The 22341-nt window shown below is 41.0% G+C and overlaps 1 protein-coding gene across 1 annotated transcript in view; it reads left to right on the top strand.

The window, feature by feature from the left end:
* The window catches only part of Cntnap2 (contactin associated protein like 2), a 1699165-nt gene that overhangs the window by 806780 nt on the left and 870044 nt on the right, over nucleotides 1-22341 (top strand). Inside the window, 1 exon segment of the mRNA XM_012514194.2 lies at nucleotides 912-1031. Coding sequence (XP_012369648.1) covers nucleotides 912-1031 — 120 coding nt within the window.

Genomic DNA, 22341 nt, shown 5'->3' with positions numbered 1-22341 from the left:
GAACCTATAATTTAATTACAGGAATGTTGGCTTTTCCAACAAGGTTGAATGTAATTAAAGTATCTGTAACAAATAAAATGAATCAGGAAAATTTCCTCACTCACCTTTTTCCCTGAGATAATAAAAGACTAGAAAGCACATATTGCTTGTGTAAATTTATATTCACTATGTTAACATGCATGTGTATGACAGAGAAAAGAGAGAAAGAGAGAGAGAGAGAGAGAGAGAGAGAGAGAGAGAGAGAGAGATTTCTCCCATCTCTTGAGACTACCAAAGTACCCAATATTAATCATCTTTCAAAATAAAGTCCCTTATATTGAAGAAATGATAGCTATCAACAGATATAAATTAATTTTCGTGATCATGAGCTTCCATAAGACAAGGATTACAGGCTGGGGAGATAGCTCAGTAGTATAAGTGCCTGCTCGGCAAGCACAAGGATCTGGGTTCGAATCCCAGAACCTAAAGCACACCATGCCCAAAACTAAGTGTGGTAGCACATGAATATAATCCTAGTTCTAGGGAGGCTGAGACAGGAGGATCACTACGAGTCTGGGCTGCATATCAAGACCCTATACCAAATAAGTAACTAAAATATTTTTTTAAATTATGTTTTTAAAGAGACAAGCATTACATTTGTTTAACAATGTATCAATTGTTTTAGTTCTTTTACTAAATATAAAGCCGTATCAGAAACTTTCCATCTCTGTTAGGTCAGAAATCCATATTAGAAAAAAAAGGAAAAAAAAAAAAACCCCTGTGCGGTGTGCTTTTATTTTTATATAAAGAGTATTTTCTCTGAGAGGGGGGGATGTGCCCAGCTGTGGTTCCTGGGTTGGCTGCGGTCCTGGGGTACTGCTCTGGGGAGTTATTGGTTTCCTGCTGTGTTCACATGGGATGTTTCTTTCCAGCCATCTATGAGCCCTCCTGTGAAGCCTACAAACACCTGGGCCAGTCATCCAATTACTACTGGATAGATCCCGACGGCAGCGGACCACTGGGGCCTCTGAAAGTTTACTGCAACATGACAGGTAACGATGTCATATTTATGTTTTATGGAGATGGCTTTCTATAGGTGCAGAATAAATGGCTCCAAGGGTGGCTTATTTCTTTGCTGCAGTATTCTCATCACAGCATCTAAGTTGTGTATTCCTGGATGTCTTTTTAACAAAGAGGATGAAATATAGCTCTGAAGCAATGAAAACGGCAAATGTCAGGGACTGCATTTTGTAGAAGTCTAACTCTTACTTGAACAATTAGTCACTGGCACTTAAAGAGTTCCTATTCAGACTCAAGGGGGTAAAACTGTGAAGCTGAAGTCCACGGGAGAAGGCAACAACTTATCCCGCACAGCTAGATGGGAAGAATTTGGCTCGCTGTTCTGGTGTCTTTGCTGCCCATGCTAGGGGAAGCTCCTAGACTTCTCTAGACTTTCCTCTCTGGCCTACAAGCCCAGAAAGAGCCTTTTTGTGTACTAAAACCTTTATTTGCAAGTACTATCTGAAACTTTCATGGAATTTCTTTGGAGAGTCAACCTTGGTTTTGTTTTTCAACTCCATGTTAAATTGCAGGGATATAAAATGAGATTGTAGGTTCTTTATCAGCTCCCAACGGAAGTAGGATTGTGCATAGCTATAAGTTCAGGGCAAATTTCCCATCAGACATGTGGCAAAATCTTACCCTCCAGAACTTCAGAAAAGGGTTTAAGATGTACTGCTTACCCTTTTCAAAACAAAACCAGCATTCAAAGTGAAGTCCTGGGCTGGTGAGACAGTTCAGTGTCTAAGTGCCTGCCTGGAAAGCAGAAGAACCTGTGTTCCATTCCTGGAACCCCATTTGATGCCAGCCACTGAAAGCAGGCATGGTGGTGTATGCTTGTAATCCCAGTGCTGGGGAGGCTGAGACAGGAGGATCACTGTGAGTCTGAGCTGTGAGGCAAGACCCTGTATGGAATGAATAAATAAATGATATTTTTTAAGTTCTGAGGCAAATGGTGCTGAGCGTAGTGACAACGTGATGCTGCTGACAAGGACCGTCACATGCAACCATTCGTCACATGTTGAGAGCCATCTTCTTTTTTTTTTTTTTTTTTTTTGGTAGAACTGAAGATTGAACTCAGGCCCTTGCACTTGCCAGGGCAAGTCTTATTCCACTGAGCCATGTCCCCGGCCCAAGCCATTGATTCTTTATTCAGACACCTGAGTTTGAATCCTGGCTCCGTTAGTCTCCAAATGTGTAATCTTGGGGGCCTTCGTTAACCCAAAAGACCCCAGTATCTTCAACTTTAAAATGAATTAGAGGGGCCGGGGAGATGGCTCAGTGGAATAAGCGCTTCCCTGGCAACCGCAAGGGTCTGAGTTCAATCCCTGGTTCTGCAAAAATAAATAAATAGATAGATAGATAGATAGATAGATAGATAGATAGATAGATAGATAGATAATAACACCTTCCTCATAGATTATTGTCCGAACAAAATAAGAGAGCCAAAGGTAAATCTTAGCATATTGGCTCACATAAAGTGAAAGATTACTTAAAATTAAAGTATTATCATCATCATCATCATCATCATCATCATCATCATCATCATTATCAATTAATTCCAGTGGTACCAAGAGTTAAGTCACCAGGCTGTATCATTCAGGAAGGGCTGAATTCAGACTCGAATCTCTTTGCAGCCAGTGCTTCCTAAATACGGCTGGGCTTTTTAACCCTCTTTCAAATTTTGTTTTATTGTTCCCTTTTTATACAAACTTCATGGTTCCACCTCTGGAGAAATTAGTTCAGTAGTTCTTGAGTATAAATAAGATTGTACAGCTGCAATCTGAGGTCCCAACAGTATGGTGGGCAGGCAGAGTGCTGGGCGGGCAGGATGGTAGGTAGGCCGGATGGTGGGTGGGTGGATGGGCCAGGTGAAAGCCTTCAGCATAACCAGCAAAGTGGGTGTGATCCCCAATGGCAGGGACAAGAACAGGGATGGGAGAAGAGTGTGTACAATATGCAGAGACGATGGTAGTTTATGGGCTAGACTCTCTGCCACTACCACTGGAGCCAACATGTCCAAGCAAGCATGGAGAAAAATTCCACACCCTGGAGCTCTGGCCTGAGAGCTCTCCTATGGCTGCACCCATGAATATGCCAAAACCTTTTTGTTGCTCTTCATTTCAATCTTACTAGAACTGGACTATAATCTACCAAAATTTGAGTTAATTTATAAGATTCTTGACCTCGGCTTCTCCTAATATACATACATTTATGTCTTCATTAAAGTCAGCTATAAGGCCCAAGGGAAATCAGGACTTGTTGATTGAGCCTAGACAGTTAACAGTTTAGTAGTTTTCCTGCATTCATCCTAAGGGAAAATGAGAAAAGCGAAGCCATGACATTCACGATCCTTATGTCAAGGTCCACTCCATGATGGGCTGGTGTACTTTTGGGAAAATGTATCTTTCTGGAATGGGGCCTTTCACTCTGTAAAACAGTTCCATCTGTGTGGGTATCTCCCGTATAGATCATGTACTTTTAGGGTGGAGCCCGCTGGTCCAGGTGACTCTGAACATGGACTAACAGCCTTGCAACGGTTAAAGATTTTCATTTTATCTATTCGCATAGTTGCGAGCCTCAGTGTATACAAGGACCTTGCCAAATCTTGCCTGTTGACCAGCAGGTATTTTTAGCCCTTTGTTAACCTTCCTTCTACTGGGAAGGATATGAATTTACAATTATCAATAGAGTATAATACTACCAACCTTGGTTGAGCCAAGAGATTTGTAGTAAAGAAAAGAGAACAACTGCTTGAAATATACTATATTTTTTTCAGTACTGGAGACTGAACCAACAGCCTTTTTACTGAGCTACTTCTCTAGGTTTCTTGCTCTTGCTAAGCTATTAAATTGTTGCCCAAGCTGAGTTAGAAATTATGATCCTCCTGCCTCAGCCTCCTAGAGTGCTAGGATTGCATACATACATTACCAAGAGGGACATCTATAAATATTTGATATGTCATTATGTCATGAAAAATTATATATGCCCCCAAAACTTAAAGGCAAAAGGACAGATGGTCCTTGAAGAACAGAAGAGAAAGGAGCCTTATTAGTAAATGCCTCAATGCATGGAAGCGATTGGCTCACATCAAGGAACTGAAATGCAAGCAGCTGTAGTAGAGGAAGCCTAAGAGTAGGGCTCCCTTGGAATGGGGAGACTCGCAGGCTCATGGTAGACGAGCAGGGAGGGTTGTAGGGCAGAAAATAGAAGTTTGCTTTTTATTGTTTCTAATATTTTTGAACCTCAGTGGGTAGGAATTCAGTGAGGCACTTTGAGCATTTTGAATGCATTTAAAGCCAACATTTGGTATACAATTAGAGGCAGAGTAAAACTTAGGAGGCCGCTTTCAAAGTTAATGTACACATAGACGGGAGAGATGAGCCTTCTTTGGACCAGCCTGGTGTCTGTTTAGTGGAAAGAAGTACAGAGACTTTAGACCTGTTTTAAAAGGAGAACTGGGGATCCAGGGATATAGCTTAGAGGCATAAGCACCTGCCTGGAAAGCCCAAGGTCCCAAGTTCAATCCCCAGTGTCAAAAATAAATAAACAGAATAAAAGTAGAACTGGGAGGATTGGCAAAAGAGTGATTAAGAGTAGTTAACGACAGACAGTTTTCAATCATGTGTTCTAAACAAAGGGATCAAATAATGTGGTGACTTGCAGTCCCATTAAGGGGATGTGGAGAAGTAAGAGAAAAACAGATTGACATTAAGATAAAGAGTTCAGTTTTGACCTAGTTAAATGTTAGGTGCTATATGTCATCTAAATTCAAAACAGAATTTGCAGCTTGGTAAACCCACAAAGACTGTTTGGGTTAGAAATAGAAATGGGTGAATCCTCAGTCTGTGATTATATGTGAATCAGTGATACAGAGTCATGATGTTAACAGAGAAAAGGGGTCCTAGGAATGAGCATCCAGTAGATAGACACCCAGTTTCTCATGATGAAATATTGACAGTAGTGAAGGAAGACTATCTGGAATCCTTTGGGACAAAATTTGTCACCTGTGAGGTTGTCACAGTGACTGCTTGGGGCCAGAAGAATAATTAAAAAGTCTTAGAGGACATGCAGTGACTGTCAATCAATGCAAAAGTATTTCATGTATGTGGTGGGATACAGAAGTATGGCAAATTGTCATAACCAGGGAGCAGGAAATTTGGCATGGGCGTAAATGATGGGCTGTCCAGGGAGCCTTGTAGACCTCCGAGGCAAACCACAAGCTCAGCTACATCTGTTGGAAAATATGGGTTCTCTAAGTGACAGAGAAACTCAAGTTCTGCACAGCTAAAATTGAGAAGAAAATATTTTCACTCAATCATTTGTAGAATTCATCATTCTGTGACAATCAAAGCCTGCTTTCCAGTTAGGATACATTATGAAATGTAGTCATAGATATCCTGGCTTTCTTTTGCCAGTCCTATCATCTCTTTGAAAATCTGGTCCCATAATTTTTAAGAATTGCATTACCTCAGATTTTCAGGATTTACCTCTTTTAATTGTTCATCATTTTCCAACATTCTAATTTCATATTTCTGTTTTCTTTCAATATCTACCAACATTCTCTCAATAGAAGCTGTCAGCTTTTGTATGTTAGGCTTCATTTTCTTCTTCCTACCCAGTGAATAATAATAATAATAATAATAATAATAATAATAATAATAATATTTAAACAAAGTTTTTCAGAACCTTACTGCCAATCCCTAAACTAAAAATGTTTTTCTTAATAGTCTCTTCTGAGTAGCTCTCTCTTTGCACTTATATTTAATTTTCTTAAAATTTAAATAAGCAACTGTGCTTTAGCAAGGGAAGTTTCAAGTCCAAATAAAGAACACCTCTTGCATTCTTCCCAGCAATGGTTTTGTAATTTTATCAGAAAGCCATTAAGTTTGTTTACATAATTTGTGCCTTATAAAGCCTTGGGATTTAGCTGATCAAATTCTATTATCCTGTATAATGGTAAAAGCTGCTCATGTCTTTTTAATCTAATATTTATAAAGAGCTTGTTGCTCAAGTTCTTAAGCACTTGCACTGGGTAATATTATTTTATTTATTAACATGCTTCTCACAAGTCACAGTGGTGAAGTCTCTGCAGGACAGAGACTGGGGCGGCAGACGTGGGACCTAGTGGAATGCATCATAAACCAGTGTACACCTGCTCCCCACCCCTGAAAAGCCAATGCGCTCCTTCCATGTACTATGCATTCTCTGGTGAATATTCATAATAACACTTTTATTAACTCATAGTCCATGAGGCTCATGAGCTGAGCTGATTGCTCGTGGTCAGCTGGGCTGAGACCACACTCTCCTCTGGCACTTGGTCTCTCCTTAGAAATTTCTTTCCAGATGTTGAAATATGCCACTCCTTGGGCTTTGAGACTGAGGTCTGGCTTTCTTGCTGTCCACTGGCTATGGATAGCTTTCATTCTCTGAAGGGTGCTCCTAGCCTCCAGCCAAGGGGCTCTACAGGTGCAGCAGGGTACCTCGGACCACCACAGGACCCCGCAGGGCCTCCTCCAGCATCCACCTGCAAGCGTTTCCCTGCCCAGGTTATCACCCATTGAATTAACTCAAAGCCAACTGATTAGATACCTCCATTCAATCTGTACACTCCCTTTGCCTCCACCTTGTAGAGCAACTTACTCCCAGGAATGATAGCCTCTCCTACTGGCAGTCCCCACCCACTCAGTGAGAGAACTGGGTGCCTGAGACAGGAGAATTGCAAGTTCAAGCCAACTTTGGGCAACTTAGGGACTTAGAATGACACTTTCTCGACATTGAAAAATAAGATAAAACAAATGACTGGGGTTATACTTTACGGTGAAACGCCTAAGTTCAATCCCAGTACCACAAAAGAACCAAAGAAAGGAGGTCGTATCTACCTGGTAGCAGCAATCTCAAAGACCGCAGAATTCTGCTTACAATACTTACCTATGGTCTTGGCTACTTGTTTCTCATTGCTGGGACAAAATACCCAGCACCTGGAGTTAAAGAAGGAAAGGTTTATTTAGCTCACCATTCGTGGAGGATTCAGGCCATTCTCAGCTGGCTCCAAGGCAGAGTGGCACATGGCAGCGGGCAGCAGAAAACAGCAGAACAGCAAGAACAAAAAGGGACAAGCAGCAGATATGGCAGAGACAGAGAACAAGCCTCTCTCCCTTCCCTATATTGCCTTCACACCCACAATCCCAGCACCATTCACACATAATCCCAGCATTAGGTCATGACTTAATCCTACACTCAAGATGTCCATCCCAGTGACTTCATGTGGCTTTGGAAAAACAACTAGACACAAACCATAGCACCTGTGGTCCTCTGTACATTATCTACAACTCCAGCAAGAGTTAACCCTATGTGTTCAGCACTATGCCACCTGTTGTAAAATTTTAGGCTTCACTAACATCGTAGAATAGGAAAAATTATTATGACATAAAAAGCAAAAAGTAAAATTTCTTACCATGTAGAAGAAAATTATTGATATGTTAGGAAATATAGGGTTAGGATTTTACATCATATATATTAAAGGCAAATTAAACTGTTAGATTCTAAGAATGTGCCCCATACTAACTTCTCCAATAATTTACAGCCATTTTTTAAGGTAGATATTTTTACCATTATTTCCACCGCTTGGATGATTAGACTTCAGCTCAAAGAAGTTAAATCCTAGGCTCTCATGGAGTAAACTAGAGATTGATCTGTTAGCTGGGTTTGTGTGATTCAGAACCATTTGGGGGGGGTATGCACGCGTGCGTGTGTGTGTTCACATGTGTATAACAGCAGCACTCTTCATTTGGCATTCTGTGGAATGTTTTGCAAAGTATTTTCTGAAATGGGCATTCCTTATTTATACCTCTTCATTATCATCAAAGCTTCCTCAAACAGCTCCAACTCATTGTCTATGGGTTGGACAGCGTTTTTGCTATAAACTATTTACTTCTTAATTGTCCAACTAATGCCTTGGGGTTTTTAATCAGAGAACACATTTCAAATTGGATCAGTGTATCAACCATTAAGTAATTATTATCATTTTTAGTTCATAATTCAACTAGAAACATTTTCTCTAATGTAATTTTCTCAAAGCTTTGTAAGATAGCTGGGCTCCTTCCTGCGTACCTAGCTTTATCATCCCTTAAGACTTCAGCCCAAGTTTAGGGGATGCATTAAATTCTATCCCTGATACCTGTACAGCTTTTCAATGGAAAAGCAAGCTGAGTCCTACAGAAGCTGGTTTGAGAACATAATAGGAGTTGTATTAGATGTCATCCATAATATTTATAGTGCCATTTCTTTCCCTTCAAAGGAATCTAGACAGAAATGAGGACACGCGGAGCTCTGCTATTGTGTGGGAGGGCTTAGAATTCTCACAACCGGATCCTACCCCTTCTTGTTCCTTTAAGTCAGAGCGGTAACTCTCGTGGGTAGGTTGTAAAGAAACAGCCGCCAACACTGGCTTCTTCTGTCTCACCCCTCCACATACCTATTTTTTTCCCTTCAAAGCATTTTCTCTTCTCTTTCTGCCTGCTAACCTAGTTTACCTCCTCTGTACTTAACCTGCACAGACTCACCCTCCTCTGCCTTCTTTCAGTCCTGACGTCTTCTCCTCTCTGTCGCCCTCTCACAAGCCGTCTTTGTTATAAACCTTTGTAATCACTCAGCACCTCTGGCTCCATGCCTTCAGCTATTTCAGTTCCTCACAATCAGTATAAATCTTTGAATTCAATTCTGTTCATACAGCTTCAATTGAAAATCTAGGAACCAACTCACTGATCAAACACAGCCAGTAAAGAACTCTTCTCTGTGACTGATTACCCTCTCACCCAAGACTGTCTTTCGGATTTGCGCTGAATCTATAGATGACTCCGTCCTGCCAGGCTTTCCTTGAAATCACTTCTTCATTGTGCATCACTCCCACTGATAGGTTAATACTACGAAGGGTCTCAAATGGTTTTTGAACTTTAAATCAAGAAAGAGAGAAGAAAGCTAGAAGAGGTATGGAGAGGCACAAACCACAGGCCAAACTTGGAAAGGGGGTAAAGGATGCCAGGACAAAGTCATTTCCATCCCCACCAGCTAACTCAGTACCTTCTGGGTGCTACAGAGTGGTAGTCAGATGCAGGCATGCCTGCCTCCAGATGTTTTTATACCACCTGTAAAAACATTATTTCCAATACACAGCCTTTTTCTCGGCCCAACATCTGAGAGCAGTTTCCCACTGTCTGTGAGTGGGGACAGAAAGATCAGTGTCCTCTGGTGTTTGGAGCCTGAAATTCTCGTAGAGCCACAAAAGTGAACCGTTCAGCCAGGATGAACAAAACGCTGAACAAAACAAAACCCACCTTGGGAAATCCAATTAAGATCAGTTCATTGCTTTGTGATTGAAACCCAAAAACCGCAGGAATAATCTCATGCTTTTTAACTAAGAAATTTCTCTCTTCTGGCAAAGCCTAAAGCCAATAATGACTGTATTCCTGTCCCTCCAAACACCAGGCTTTTCACATCTGTGAATTGTCCTTTATTCCTTCTGAGTAGATAAATGGCCCTAACAGAATGTCCCTGGAAAGTTTATGGAAAGAAACTTCAATAGCAGCTAATCTGTCTTTTTATCTTGTGCCTTTGTCTAATTACTGTAATCAAGAAAGTTAAAAAATTTCACGGACACTATCTGAATCTTACCTACACTGGCAAATATTTGAGGTCATATGTCCTGGAACTCAACACTTGCTGCATAACATTAACTGTCTCATTAATGAAGAGTGAGAAAGTAATTTTGGAAAAGGACATCCCCTCAGAAGAAATCATCAAACATGTCTTTAATTTACATACAGACAATTTCACCTCTCTTCACATAATTATTAATCTCATAGATTATTTCTACTTGTATTTTGGCACAAACAAAATTGAAAGGTGAGACTAGGTAAGAATTTGCTTTATCCTCTGAATTATTATCACCAATATTACTACTTTTTTTTTTTTTTTTTTGCCTTTATGTGTGTCAGTTTCATTCTATTTTTCCCTGGCCTCTGTCAGCCCATCTTGCTTCTAAGATCAGGTGGTGTGGCCCCAGTCTTTCCAGCTAAGATAAGGCAGCCTGACTTTGAGAGGTAGAATGAACATGTGGGTGACTTAAAACAGTTGATGAGTCTGTTGTCAAGGCCAAGTGCAGACTAGGATCTGATCCACCTGTTTTCAGATTTCAAATGTCTGTAAAGTGATGTTAGGCACGTTGCTGAAATTTCTCTTTGCTCCACTAAGGACTGTTGCTCTGTCTCTCTGGAGTTTACCACCATTGTGGAGTTCTCTACCACCAAGGCTGGTCATTTAAGAATGTCCTTTGCTGGCCCATCATGACGCCAACATGCTGATATTCCAGCACTGTGGAGGTCAAGGCAGGAAGATCTCTGCCCTGGGCTATGTAGCGAGTCCACACTACCCTAAAATACACAGTTGAGGTCATCTCAGAAAAAAAAGAAAAGGAATTTCCTTGTCTCTCCTTTATTGAAAGTAATCCTTTCTGTTGTTGATGTTTTATGCAGTCTAATTTTACCTTCTCTTTCATAAATCCAACTTTCTCTGGTAGCTCCTTGATCTTATGGTATGACCTATCCTCTCTGAAAGTAAGGATTTTCTTTCTGTAATGCATGTTCTGCAATTTCATAAAAATCTGCCACGGGTTGGGTTCATCCTCACGTATGGACTCAGAACTCACTTTCACATAGGCAACTCATGTCCTGTAATTTGTTTAATTGATCTATGTATGATTTTTATCTCATATGATTTCTCTACTCTCTCTTTCCAAAATGACTTTTATTATAGTTTTAAATGAGTTCTCTTTACTCTTCAAAAGTTTCCTTTTCAATAGCATTCTATTTTGTCATTTCAGGAAGGCAACATCTTTTTTAATATCCCAAGAGTGTTAAATATCTGGGTGTTTTCCTTCTTTGGTTTTAAGTTTCTTTATTCATTTTTTCTTCTTTTTGATCTTTGCCACTTTCATCAGATTTCTGATCAGTATGAGCTAAGTGTTCACTAAGAGTGAAACTGCTTTGTTGTCTTGGAACTCTACTGTAGGTTAAAGTGATCATATGATTCCCCCAGTACAGTCTCATTTTACTCCAGTTGCCCTGATAGGTGGCAGGCTTGTTAATAGGTGGCAGGCTTGTACCTAGATGTCCTCCCAAAGCCTCATGTGATCACAGGAGGGACTTTTTTTTCATTATGGCTGGATTTAGAATTTGTAATACTGGATTAAGGATAAACTAAATCAGCCCACCAACTGATTTGGCACAATTCTGGGTAGGATAAGCATGCGCTACCCTGGGTGTGAGTGCTGCCTACCTTAAGGATAAAACCTAAGGCACAGGAGGAGGACTGGTGTCACGGTTGTTCTTTGCCTGCTGTCTACCTGCTTGCCATGGGCTATTTCCCCTCTGCATGTCCCTCTGCCATGCTGCCCTGCCTCAGAGCCCCCTGGCTGTGGACTGTGAAAGGAATACACGCTATCAGACACCATAAAATTCTACTTGTCTGTCTTTGGATGTTAGGTATTTTGTCTCAGCAATGACAAAAGTAACTAAGAAAGCAGCTCTCCATTTCATTGCCATTGGCAGCTTTGTTTGGAAAATGAAGTATTTGATCACTTTCCCATGAAGGAAGCAGGTTACTACAGTTTTAGACTCAGTCTCGCCTATCAAGAATTTTAGGGCTGGCCAAATAGCTCAGCAGATTAAGGCACCTGCAAGCAGGCACAAGTGCTGGGGGTTCGATCCCTGGGTCTGCCGTGCTGGCCCTGTCCCCGGGGCACACTGAGCCAGCAATTGAGACTGGGCATGGTGGCACACACCTGTAATCCCAGCTCTTGGGAGGCTGTAAACAGGAGAATCACTATGAGTCTGATCTAGTAGTGAGACCCTGAACACCCTGTAGACCCTTCCCTAAAAATACAAAGAAAAAAAAAAGAATTTTCATCTTTCCTTTATATTGGTCAGGTCCTCTAGAAATATGTTTCCTACTTTCTTGCCTGGAGGATGCTGAACTTGTCGCCATGAATCATGGAATCATCCACAAGAATAATGGAGGAAATAATCCTGATATTCTACATGGTGTCCATGTCCTTTCCTATGCTTAGTATTTCTCAGTGTGGGGAATAAATCTCCCGTTATCTCTCAGGGTGAGGGAGGTGAAATCAACCAGCCACAAGGTCAGACAAGGAAACTACAGACCTGCTATCTGACAAACAACATTAGCCCAGTTGTCTTTACTTTTTTCATTGCTGCGTCAGTTGGGTTGCTCCTCATTATTTCAAACTGTCAGGCTCTGATCTGTTATTCGCAGATCTGCTAAGTCAGCATATGTCCATTTGCTTTCCACCCCTGGCAAGTGCATTCCTGTGGTGGGCTCAGACCTTCCCAGTTCTAGGAGAGACAGCAGATGTATGATAGATACAGACTAACATGTGTGTGTTCATATACAGAGATGCTATATATGGCATATATGTAGTTACATGTTCACATACATAGGCATAAGTATTTGTGTATGTATGCATGCAGTGTTCTGGCTGCAGTATCATATTTAGGAGGCTAATGCAGATTCATGCCAATGTCTTATCATCATTCTAACCCAGGAAACAGTTATTCATATTTATTTCTGTGATTTAAGAAAGTAACAGCCAACGTTATTTTTAAAATGATCTCCCTATTTTATGCTTTGCTTCTGCATTTGGGAACCCACAAGTGATGTTTTTATTAATGAGAGTATTTTGTTGTATGTTTGCTTCCATATCTACTTTGTAATAAATCAACAACTAGGAGTAAAATGGGACCAGAGAACGTAACTGACCGAAATGGCTTCTAGAGATGAATTATGCCAAGCATAGTGGAACACACCGTGCAATTGCTGCTTACACCCTCCTGAAAGAGAATTTCCCAAATGCATTGTGGGCTTCAACACTTCTACTCCCTCCAAACTGTCCTTCCTTTGAGAGTTCCAGATTCTCTTTATGAAAAGATTTACTATCTTCATTACAATACTCACTTTTAATTCTTGAGAAATCTTGATCTCCATTCCTGTTGATGATATTTGAAGATATAGAGTCTGAGTCTTTCTCCACTGTTGGAAGTTTAACCATGCAGCTGTCTGCGTGCGACTGGGGTGGGAAAGGATCAGGCTTGCTTGGAGGCTGCTGTAGATGTTGTGATATTGGAATTATGCTGTCTTTTTGCATGGCCATTTGTTTGGCTGTCAGTGATTACAATCGTGTTTTGCCATTTTTGCTCTGTCCTGGAAAATGAAGACAAGGAAGGGCTTAGCTACTCAAAAAGAGATTAGAAAGAAGTTGACTTTCAGGACTTGATTGATCCACCCCTCCCCATTTCAATGGACAGAAACCCAATGAAACATCTAGAAGGACCATCATGGCCCTACCGATGATCTGAACCACTGAGGCAGTGCCACTGAGAGGTTTTCACGCGATGTCTTCCGCTCTGTGGATGTGGTCTTGTTCACACAGATTGTGCTTCCTTTAACGGTGGTGTAAGAAGAAAATAGAGTTCAAAAACAAACGCATTCTTGTCCAGGATTCCTGTGTCACGTTGTTTTAATAGACAGCAAGTCTTTTAAAAGTGTCCCTAGCTACAATACGGTTGCCTTAAAAAGGATATTAATTTTTTGTGTCAGACTGAAAAAGTATTTAATATGCAACTTATTCCTAAGATATAAAATGACTACAAAGACAACAATATGCTGTATATTAACTACAACTCTCCTACTCACCTATTTTGAAATTCTGTTTCATTATTTTTAAATTTTTTCTCCTTAAAATAAAAAGTAGGAAATAGATAAGCATGCTAAACCAACTTTCCCTTAATAGAAACCATTCAATTAAATACTTTAAGGCTGTATATCAAACAACTCAAGCTTTGTTTCCAAAGATATATATGATATATATTATATAAAATATATATTATATATTATATATATAATTTACATTTGCTAGGGTTAGAAAATTCACAAAGTATATAACTTTGATTCAAAAATCAGTTATACTCACTTCAGTTCTCAATGCCATTGTTTAGGAATACTGACCCTATGTAATACATACATAGGAAAAATCATTTCAGAAACATTGTGGCAGGGAAAATTCTTTTAGCAGAGTCATTTAGTCATCACTAGCACTTCCAAGTCACTTCAGTCGGTCCTTCATTGTCACGGCTCCGCATCTCTTCATAACTGATTATTCTGTGTTCTTTTTTATCTAATTTGATGAAATGTATAGTCTGATTAGTAACAAGTTTTCTTGCTGATACAGTATGGCAGGGTGATATCAGAGTATGAATCATTTTCTGGGCTTTAAAAAAGAAACCCTACATTTATCATTCTATGTTTCCTTTAATAGTTTTTTATCTAACTTGTTTCAGTTTTTAAAAACTTGTTCACATCCCCAAAAGAAATATTATTAATATTCTTCACCCAATGCACTTGGTGTTCCTTCTGGGTGTGTAGTTAGTACGTCACGTTATATAACCTAAAGCGACGTGATGTGAAATGACATTTCTCAAAGCTTCAGTAGCACACCCACTTTGAGAAATTACAATCTAACCAAGTATTCTCAATTTACTGTTATTTTTTCATGAAGTCATTAATTTATGTGTACTTCAATCAAGAAGTATAACTAACATAATTCGATCAAGAATTCTAACTAACATAATTCATGCATTTTCAAAAATCTGAGGTAAGAAGGTTTGGGCAGGAGAGCTTCATTGTAAAACAAATCAAATTGGTGGTGAATTATTAAACTAGATCCTAATCAATTATTTGCTAATAGTTTATTCATGTCCACACACTATCCTCCACTTGCCACAGCTGTCCTTCACATATTCACCTTCTTTTGTCCTTTCAACTGTAACTCTGACTTAATATTTAATGAGCAGTTACTATGGCCTGTGTCACTTCTTTCAGACAATACAGGTGATCCCAGACATTATGAAATGACCTCCACAGCATTACCCATTTGTAGGACAGTGCTATCCTCCCTGTCCTCCCCTGCTGCCTTGTCCTTTACAAAGCCTACAGTCCTGCATGCCCAGTAGTGCTTATTATACTCATAGAAATTGGAGCTAAAGACGCTATTAACCACTCAGTCACATCCCATCTTGCAAATGAAAACACTGACGCTCATGTTTCAACGGTCCCAATTTAATGATAAATTGCATTATATTTAGCATCAGGTTGAACATATTCATGGAGCGAGCCCGGTAATACTGTGAATAGTTCCTAAAATATTTTATTTTTAACTTTTTTCACTTTTATATTTTTAGTAATATTGGTTAAGCAGATGATTGGTTTTCTCAGATTCCTGCATGCACACGGCACACTTCAGTCCTGTACAGCCCCGCACGAGCCCCCGTGCCGCATCCTCTCCCCTAGTTTCACAGTGGAGGGTCCTTGTGCATAGCATATTTTGCTCATATCCACACTTCAGTCCGGCCCATGCACTTGATCTCTCTTATTCCTTTCTTCTTCTGTAATCAGAGTCTCCTACTGCCTTCTTGTTATCTTTTAAAAAGTGAACGCTTCCTTAAAAAATTCATATTGCCAAACCTCTTTCAGTCAGGTTGGAAATGGTTTTGATCATCTTACTTATATTACTTAGCTGGCATCTTGTTCATGAGTCCCACTTTAAGCATATAAGCAATCGGAACACTGGCCAGGTGCCAATGTCTAGCCACCACTGTGTCCCAGACTTGTACCTTATGTGGGTGCAAAGTGGTCCTCACAGTTCCCTCCGTGTGTGACATCCATCACTAGTCTAAAGACAGTGGAAACCCAGTTCATGTCACTCCAAAGGCCACCACCTTTGTTTCTTTACCGCCACACCCACTTTAGTTCTAACAGTATGTTTTAGCCACTTACCCATCACTGAGCTTGTATACTCAACCCAATACCCACAACATAATGAAGGGTTATTCTAGCTCATAGTTACAGGTCATGGTCCTTGGGATTCAAGCAGAAATAGCAAAGCAAAAGGCCAGGGCAGAAGACATCAGCTCATGTCTCCACAGCTGGGGAGCGGAAAGCGAAGGAAGGAGCTAGGTGAAGCAGACACCCTTCCAGATCTCACCCCCAGTAACCCACATCCTGTGACCAAGCCCTACCTCCTAACAGTACATGGAGCTCTGAAAGTGAACTAATACCCTGCGTAGAGTTCTCACAATCCAATCTCCTCCCAGAAGCTCTACCTCAGAACATACAAGACTTTTGGGGAAATTCTAGAGCAAAACCATAACACTATGCTAGATGTAGGAGAAGCTGTATAAATTGTTATCTTTAGTAGACCTCCAGTCTGGTACACAAGAAAGAAGTGAAAATATTTATTCACCAGATTTAGGTCTGAATAGCAGATGGCTACTGTGAAAAGCCAAAGCAGCTTTCCTACAAGTAAGATTCACCATCACTGATAAATACATCTCAACTATGGTCTGAAGGATGCTCTGGCAAGTTCCATTTATGACCCTCCACATTGCTCTGCAGGGACGGACTCCTAGGATGAAAATATAGCAGGGCAGATGGTTTCCTTCTACAAATGATGCTTACACCAGGCCCATTTAAAGATGGGATCCAGTAGCTCAGAACAAGAGCTTCCTATCAAAAACATCAAGATTATCATCAAGGGAATCTCTTGTATTGTCTTTTTTATGTATTTAATACAGGGTCTACAGGGTCTCACTACAAAGATCAGACTCCTAGTGATCCTCCTGTTTTCAGCCTCCCAAGCACTGGAATTACAGGTGCACGCCACCACGCCCAGTTTCCATCACTGTTTCAGCGCACCGCGAGGGCAGGGCTGGCACAGCATGCCAGGATCAAACCCCATCCCTGTGTCTGCCTAAGCAGGTGCTTTAATCCACTGAGCTATCTGGCCAGCCCTGAATCTCCAGTTTTGTTTTTGTTTTTGTTTTTTGGCAGAACCAGGGATTGAATTCAGACCCTTGCTCTTGTCAGGGAAGTGCTTATTCTACTGAGCCATCTCCCCAGTCCTGAATTTCCACTTTTGGATCCAGATCACATGATTTATCATTGGCTCCAATTTGATAGTAATTCAGCAATAACAACACATATTCTTCTTAGTTATATGATATTAAACAACACACAAAACTGTGCCTAGTAATCTTTGAGTACTGTAAAGCCTATAGTATATACAAAGCAGACAGCTTACTCATAATGAAGCTTGTTACATAAATATCTGTGATGGATTACAGAAAACACAATAATGGAGCATTATTATGTGGACATACAAATAGTACGTTGTGGACCAGGGATGTAGCTCAGCAACGTAGTGCCTACCTGGAAAGTGCAAGGCCCTGAGCTCGATTCCACTACCAAACAAACAAACAAAAACAAATAAATAAATAGTATGTTATACAACTTGACTATGTAATTTTTTCTTCTTGTGATATAAAAGAAAAAGGAGATAAAAAATTAGCATATAAAACACTTACAAATTTATTGAAATCATTTGCTAAGAGGCCTGATACTTCTCCAGAACTTGTAGAAAAGCTTCACATCCCAAACAAGTGAATGTCTGTAATTGACAACCTACTGCAATAATGAGAACTGTGGTGCGGTAAATTCACTCTGCAGGCTCAGTTCTTTATCCTGAGCAGCTTTCCATGGGCGCTTAGAGGTGGTAAATTCTTATTGTGGGTGACGCTGAGAGATTACATTAAGTTGGTTATCGATCATACTGCATGCATTCACTTTACTAAAAGGTAACCTCTGTTTCTGTAAATCTAAATCTGACAAAGTATGTTGTTTTCAGACTTGATATTTCTGGTAAGAAATTTTAAGAGATTAGAATTTTGTTGAGTTTTCAAAGTCTGGGCATTTCAATTTAAACTCATGGGGAATAAATCAAATGATACATCTGAAAATGTTTTCTATATTTCTGTGTCCTTTAAAAAATACAAAACAAACATTATTGAAAATATTTTATCTATAAAAGCTTTGGGAAAGTATTGCAGTGAATTGTTCAGTCCTATTCAGGGATTTAGTAGCAAAAGGATTCACCATTGCAATAGTAATTTATAAGGGCTGGTGACATAGCTCAGAAGACTAAGCCCCTGCCTAGGCAAGCACAGGGAGTGTGCTTTTCTGCTCTAATTCTACTAAGTCTACTAAAATAATTATAGTCAAAAGCTCCTAATATTAATCAAGACTTTGCCACACAAGACAACTTTAATATCCATTTAAGCACTGATTCTAGTCCTCACTCCTTACACAAGCATAATACTGATATACTGGGATTTTTCTCTTTAAAAGTTTGGCACACACATAGAAAAATGTATTTGTGTGCTCCTGGGAAATCTATCAAACAGATCTCCAGGAAATCTTGCAATACTTGCTCCATTGGTGATATTATTGTATAGGTACCTTGTTGAAGAATAAGTAGTACTGAAACCCTAAGAGAACGAGCTATTAATTGAGAGTCAGTAGTTTAATATATGAAACTAAAAAGCCAATTAATTTAATTTGTCAGAAATAATTATTCATCAATCCAGTATTCAAAAGCCACTTAACGACAGCACCACCTCCCTAACACAATCCTACAGAAACAAGCAGAGGTCTCAGAGAAAGCAAGGGTCTGCGATGTTCAGATGCACACTGTATCTGTACTCAAGCCTCTGAGATCAGCATGCCTCTCACGACCCATACCCGCTTACGGCACCCATCGGCAAAGCAGCCAGGGTGCGGGAGCTGTCCGTGTGAGCCTATGGCTCTAGCACCATGGTCTCGGGTTTTGGAGAAATTTCTGGAGACAACAAAGGAGCTTTCATAAATGCAGAGAAAGGCCGTGGAGAGACCAATAAGGTACACAAATTTTAGCATCCCTTGCCCAATGTGTTTCACTTACGTTTCAAAGTATATACAAGATTGATATAATTATGTTCAAAGACTTATTTTGAGGTATCTTTTTTTTTCCTTTTTAGTCAGACAAAACCCAGTGAGATATCTTAAAACCAGAGATCTCATAATTATGAAACAGAATATATTTTTGAGTATCCTTCCCTCTTTTTACAGATATTTTAGAAATACCCTTGATTAAGAATTACCATCTGTTCTGAGATGAAGAAAATTTCATTTATTTACTCCCCTGTGAAAGAGGGTTATAGGAGACCAGCCCTTGCTCTGAAAGATGTAGCACATTCATTTAAGGGAAATCTTCAACTTCTGTTTGGACATCTTAAATCCTCTTATTCATGAGGAATGGTCAAGAGTTGTCCTTTCCATCTAGCCCAACTCATTTCATGGTTCGCATGTGAAAAAGTGTGGTAGAGAAACATAGAATTGTGTAGATAAGAAAGAAAAAGAAAACATCATGTTTGCGTCTGTGAATGAAACTCCCTAGGTGTGGGCTGGCAGCACCACTACAATTTACATGGAAAATGCAGGACCCCTTGCTACTTCCTCTGCCCCAGCTGGTGCTCCTAGGGAAGCTGGTGGCTCTGCTTTGAAGAGGTTGCTCTGGGCTGTGCTATAGCCTTTTTTTTTTGTTTTTTAAACCAGGGATTGAACTCAGGTCTTTGTGCTAACCAGGCAAGTGCTTATTCTACTGAGCTATCTCCCCAGCCCCTCTACAGCTGGCTTTGAAGAGGCCCTGGTGGGCCTGTCTTCAGCTGCCCAGGCTGCCTGCAGGGGTGGCCTCAGCCTCTTTGGGAGGCCTGTCCACAGCTGGCAGCTGGTCAAAGAAGGCTGCCCTCCTGGCATGCGGAGTTCTTGAGACAGCAGCCAGCCGGGACACGCGCTGATAAAGGTGACCTCAGAGTCTCCCTTGCCAGGGCTCACATGTGTACCATGAATGCTTCAAGTTGCTACACTGCCCACAGCCTCTGCGTGCACTTTGTATGCAACCCAAGCAAGCGTCCGTCAGAAGCAGTTTCCATCCATCAAATCTGTATGGCTCTGTTTAATCTCACACCCCTGAACGTCAGTCCAAATCAGAGGCAGGCCTAGGTGTGTCAGCTTGCTCATTCCAAGGAACTGAGTAAGTTGTTTTACTTTTTAAAAAAAATGTATTTTTATGTGTTGAATTATTTTATGTCCTGTTGTATTTATTTAAAAAAATGAAAAATAAGACCGGGGTGGTGGCGCATGCCTATAATCCCAGCTCTGGTGAGACTGAAAGCAGGAGGATCACTACAAGTCTGAGCCACGTAATAAGACCCTGTACCAAACACAGAAAAAATAAATGTCAGTATGAATTAGGGATAAAATAGTATTAGTGAATAATTTTATAAATTTAAATGTATTTGTGCAAAATATACACATACATAACTATAAACATTAGAAATCAATACCAGGCATAGGTAATAAACAGAGATAATTTGAAATACAAAATATAAATAATGAAAACACTTACAATCTCCTGCCTTCCTTAATTAATTTAGGTCTTAAATTATTGATGAAGTTAATTTCAGTTATTTCCCACACAATTCCTCTGGTGCGTCACTCTTCAGAAAGGACATATAAGGTGGCAGAAATGAGCCTTTTCCCATCCCGGAAGCACAGAGCCGAGGGTCATGCCCACAGTACACTCCCCTGCCCGGCTTGCTTCATACAGCACAGGGACACTTCTGTGCTGAGCGTGTCTACGGCCACCTGCTGAGGCAACAGCTGCGAGACGCCAAAGGGACATGGGCAAAGAACCCCATGGCCAACAGCTGAGAGATGACTCTAGCGCCTTCTGGGGACGTCCCGCGCGTCCGTAGCACGGAATCCCTGCCGCTCCTCCTGCGCATGTTGCTTCTATCTGCTTCTCAGCATGCAGGGACAAGACTTGTGAATCAACGCCGTCAAGACAATGTTCATAGAACTTTCTCAATCTACGAGGGACTTGGGGGCCAGACTCAGTCCTAGAGCGCCTAAGAGTGAGGAAGACTTCAGCATGCTGGAGAAATTACGCACCTGGGCGTTGTCCGTAGCGGGCTGTTGCTAACTCGTTTTCACTGTGAAAGCCCACGGAGGGGACTCTACAGGCTGTTAGGAGGTAGAGACGGAGAGTCCGCACACCTGGCTCCCGAGGGCAGGTGTTACAGGCACAGCATACTCGCACTTCGCAGCCTCGTTTTTCAAGCCCATATAACCTGGACTCTGCTTAACCCTGTAAGTGCCTCACCTGTTATTCCACCATGCTGAAAGCTATGCTTGTAGAGTTGAAAGTGCTCCGTTGAAAACTCATCTATCTGAAAACAGCAGCAAAGATTTATGGCTGCCCTCCAGTCCTACCAGCCCATTCTTCCCTGTCTGCCTCTCTCTCTAGAAGATAAGACACCCTTTTAAAGACAAGAGAGACTCAGGGTGGTAGATGTTTTGGTATTTCACTTGAAACCTCATGATACATAGTTCAATACAGTTAGTCATCCTGATAGCTGTTTTAAACTGTTTTACATTTCTTTTCCTCTCTCTTGTCTTTTTTTCTTTTCTTTTTTTTCTTTCTCACCTTCTTTGCAATCATAGCACAGTTAGAGGACAAAATAGCATTATTTGAAACTATACTGTGGTGGTTAATTAATTAATGGTCAACTTGAGTGAAAGAGCCGGTGTTATGATTTGTGTCTAGTTGTTCCCTCAAAGCCTCCTGCAGTCCTGCGGCAGCTTCTGGAGTTTGTGATTGATTATGGTGGGTGTGGCTGCTGCACCTGCCTTGGGCCAGGTAATTTGCATTACGATGTAAGAGGGAAGAGAAGCTAGCTGGCTGGCTGCCTGAGCTGCTGCCACCCCCTTTGCTCTCTGCTCTTTGCCACAGCCAGGAAAGGTTGGTCTCTGCCATGTGCCACTCTGCCTTGGAGCCAGCTGAGTAGAGACTGAAACCTCCAGTAACTGTGAGCTAAGTAACCCTTTCCTTCCTTCATTTTGAGTGGCGGGTGTTTGTCCCAGCAATGAGAGAAATGTAACTAGGACCCGCAGCCAACTTGAGCTATTACAATTGTCAAAACAGTAAAAAAGGAGGACAGGAGGGAAGGATTCCAGCTGAAGTTCTTTGGAAGAGCTTTGTTGCAGCTGCTTTTCCTTGGAAGAGTTCTGGTGGTTTTCATTCCAAGGGCTGCCTTCCTTCTCTGGGGGAACTTAAGCCTGGTCTTCGTGTTGGACATTGGCTCCTGGCTTCCAGTGCAGATCCCTCTGCTTTCTGGCTCGGATCCTTCAGCCTTTTGCTGTGGATGCCTCAGCTTCCGGCACTGGCCCTTGGGCCTTTCCACCCAGCTCTTTCCATCATCTTCTGATGTCTGATGTAGACTCGCAGGGGACGCTGCC

This window comes from Octodon degus, unplaced genomic scaffold, assembly GCF_000260255.1.
Source record: "Octodon degus isolate 3935 unplaced genomic scaffold, OctDeg1.0 scaffold00027, whole genome shotgun sequence".
Lineage (NCBI taxonomy): Eukaryota > Metazoa > Chordata > Mammalia > Rodentia > Octodontidae > Octodon > Octodon degus.
Note: the sequence above shows the minus strand (reverse complement) of the source record. Positions and strands in the feature narration are given on the sequence as shown.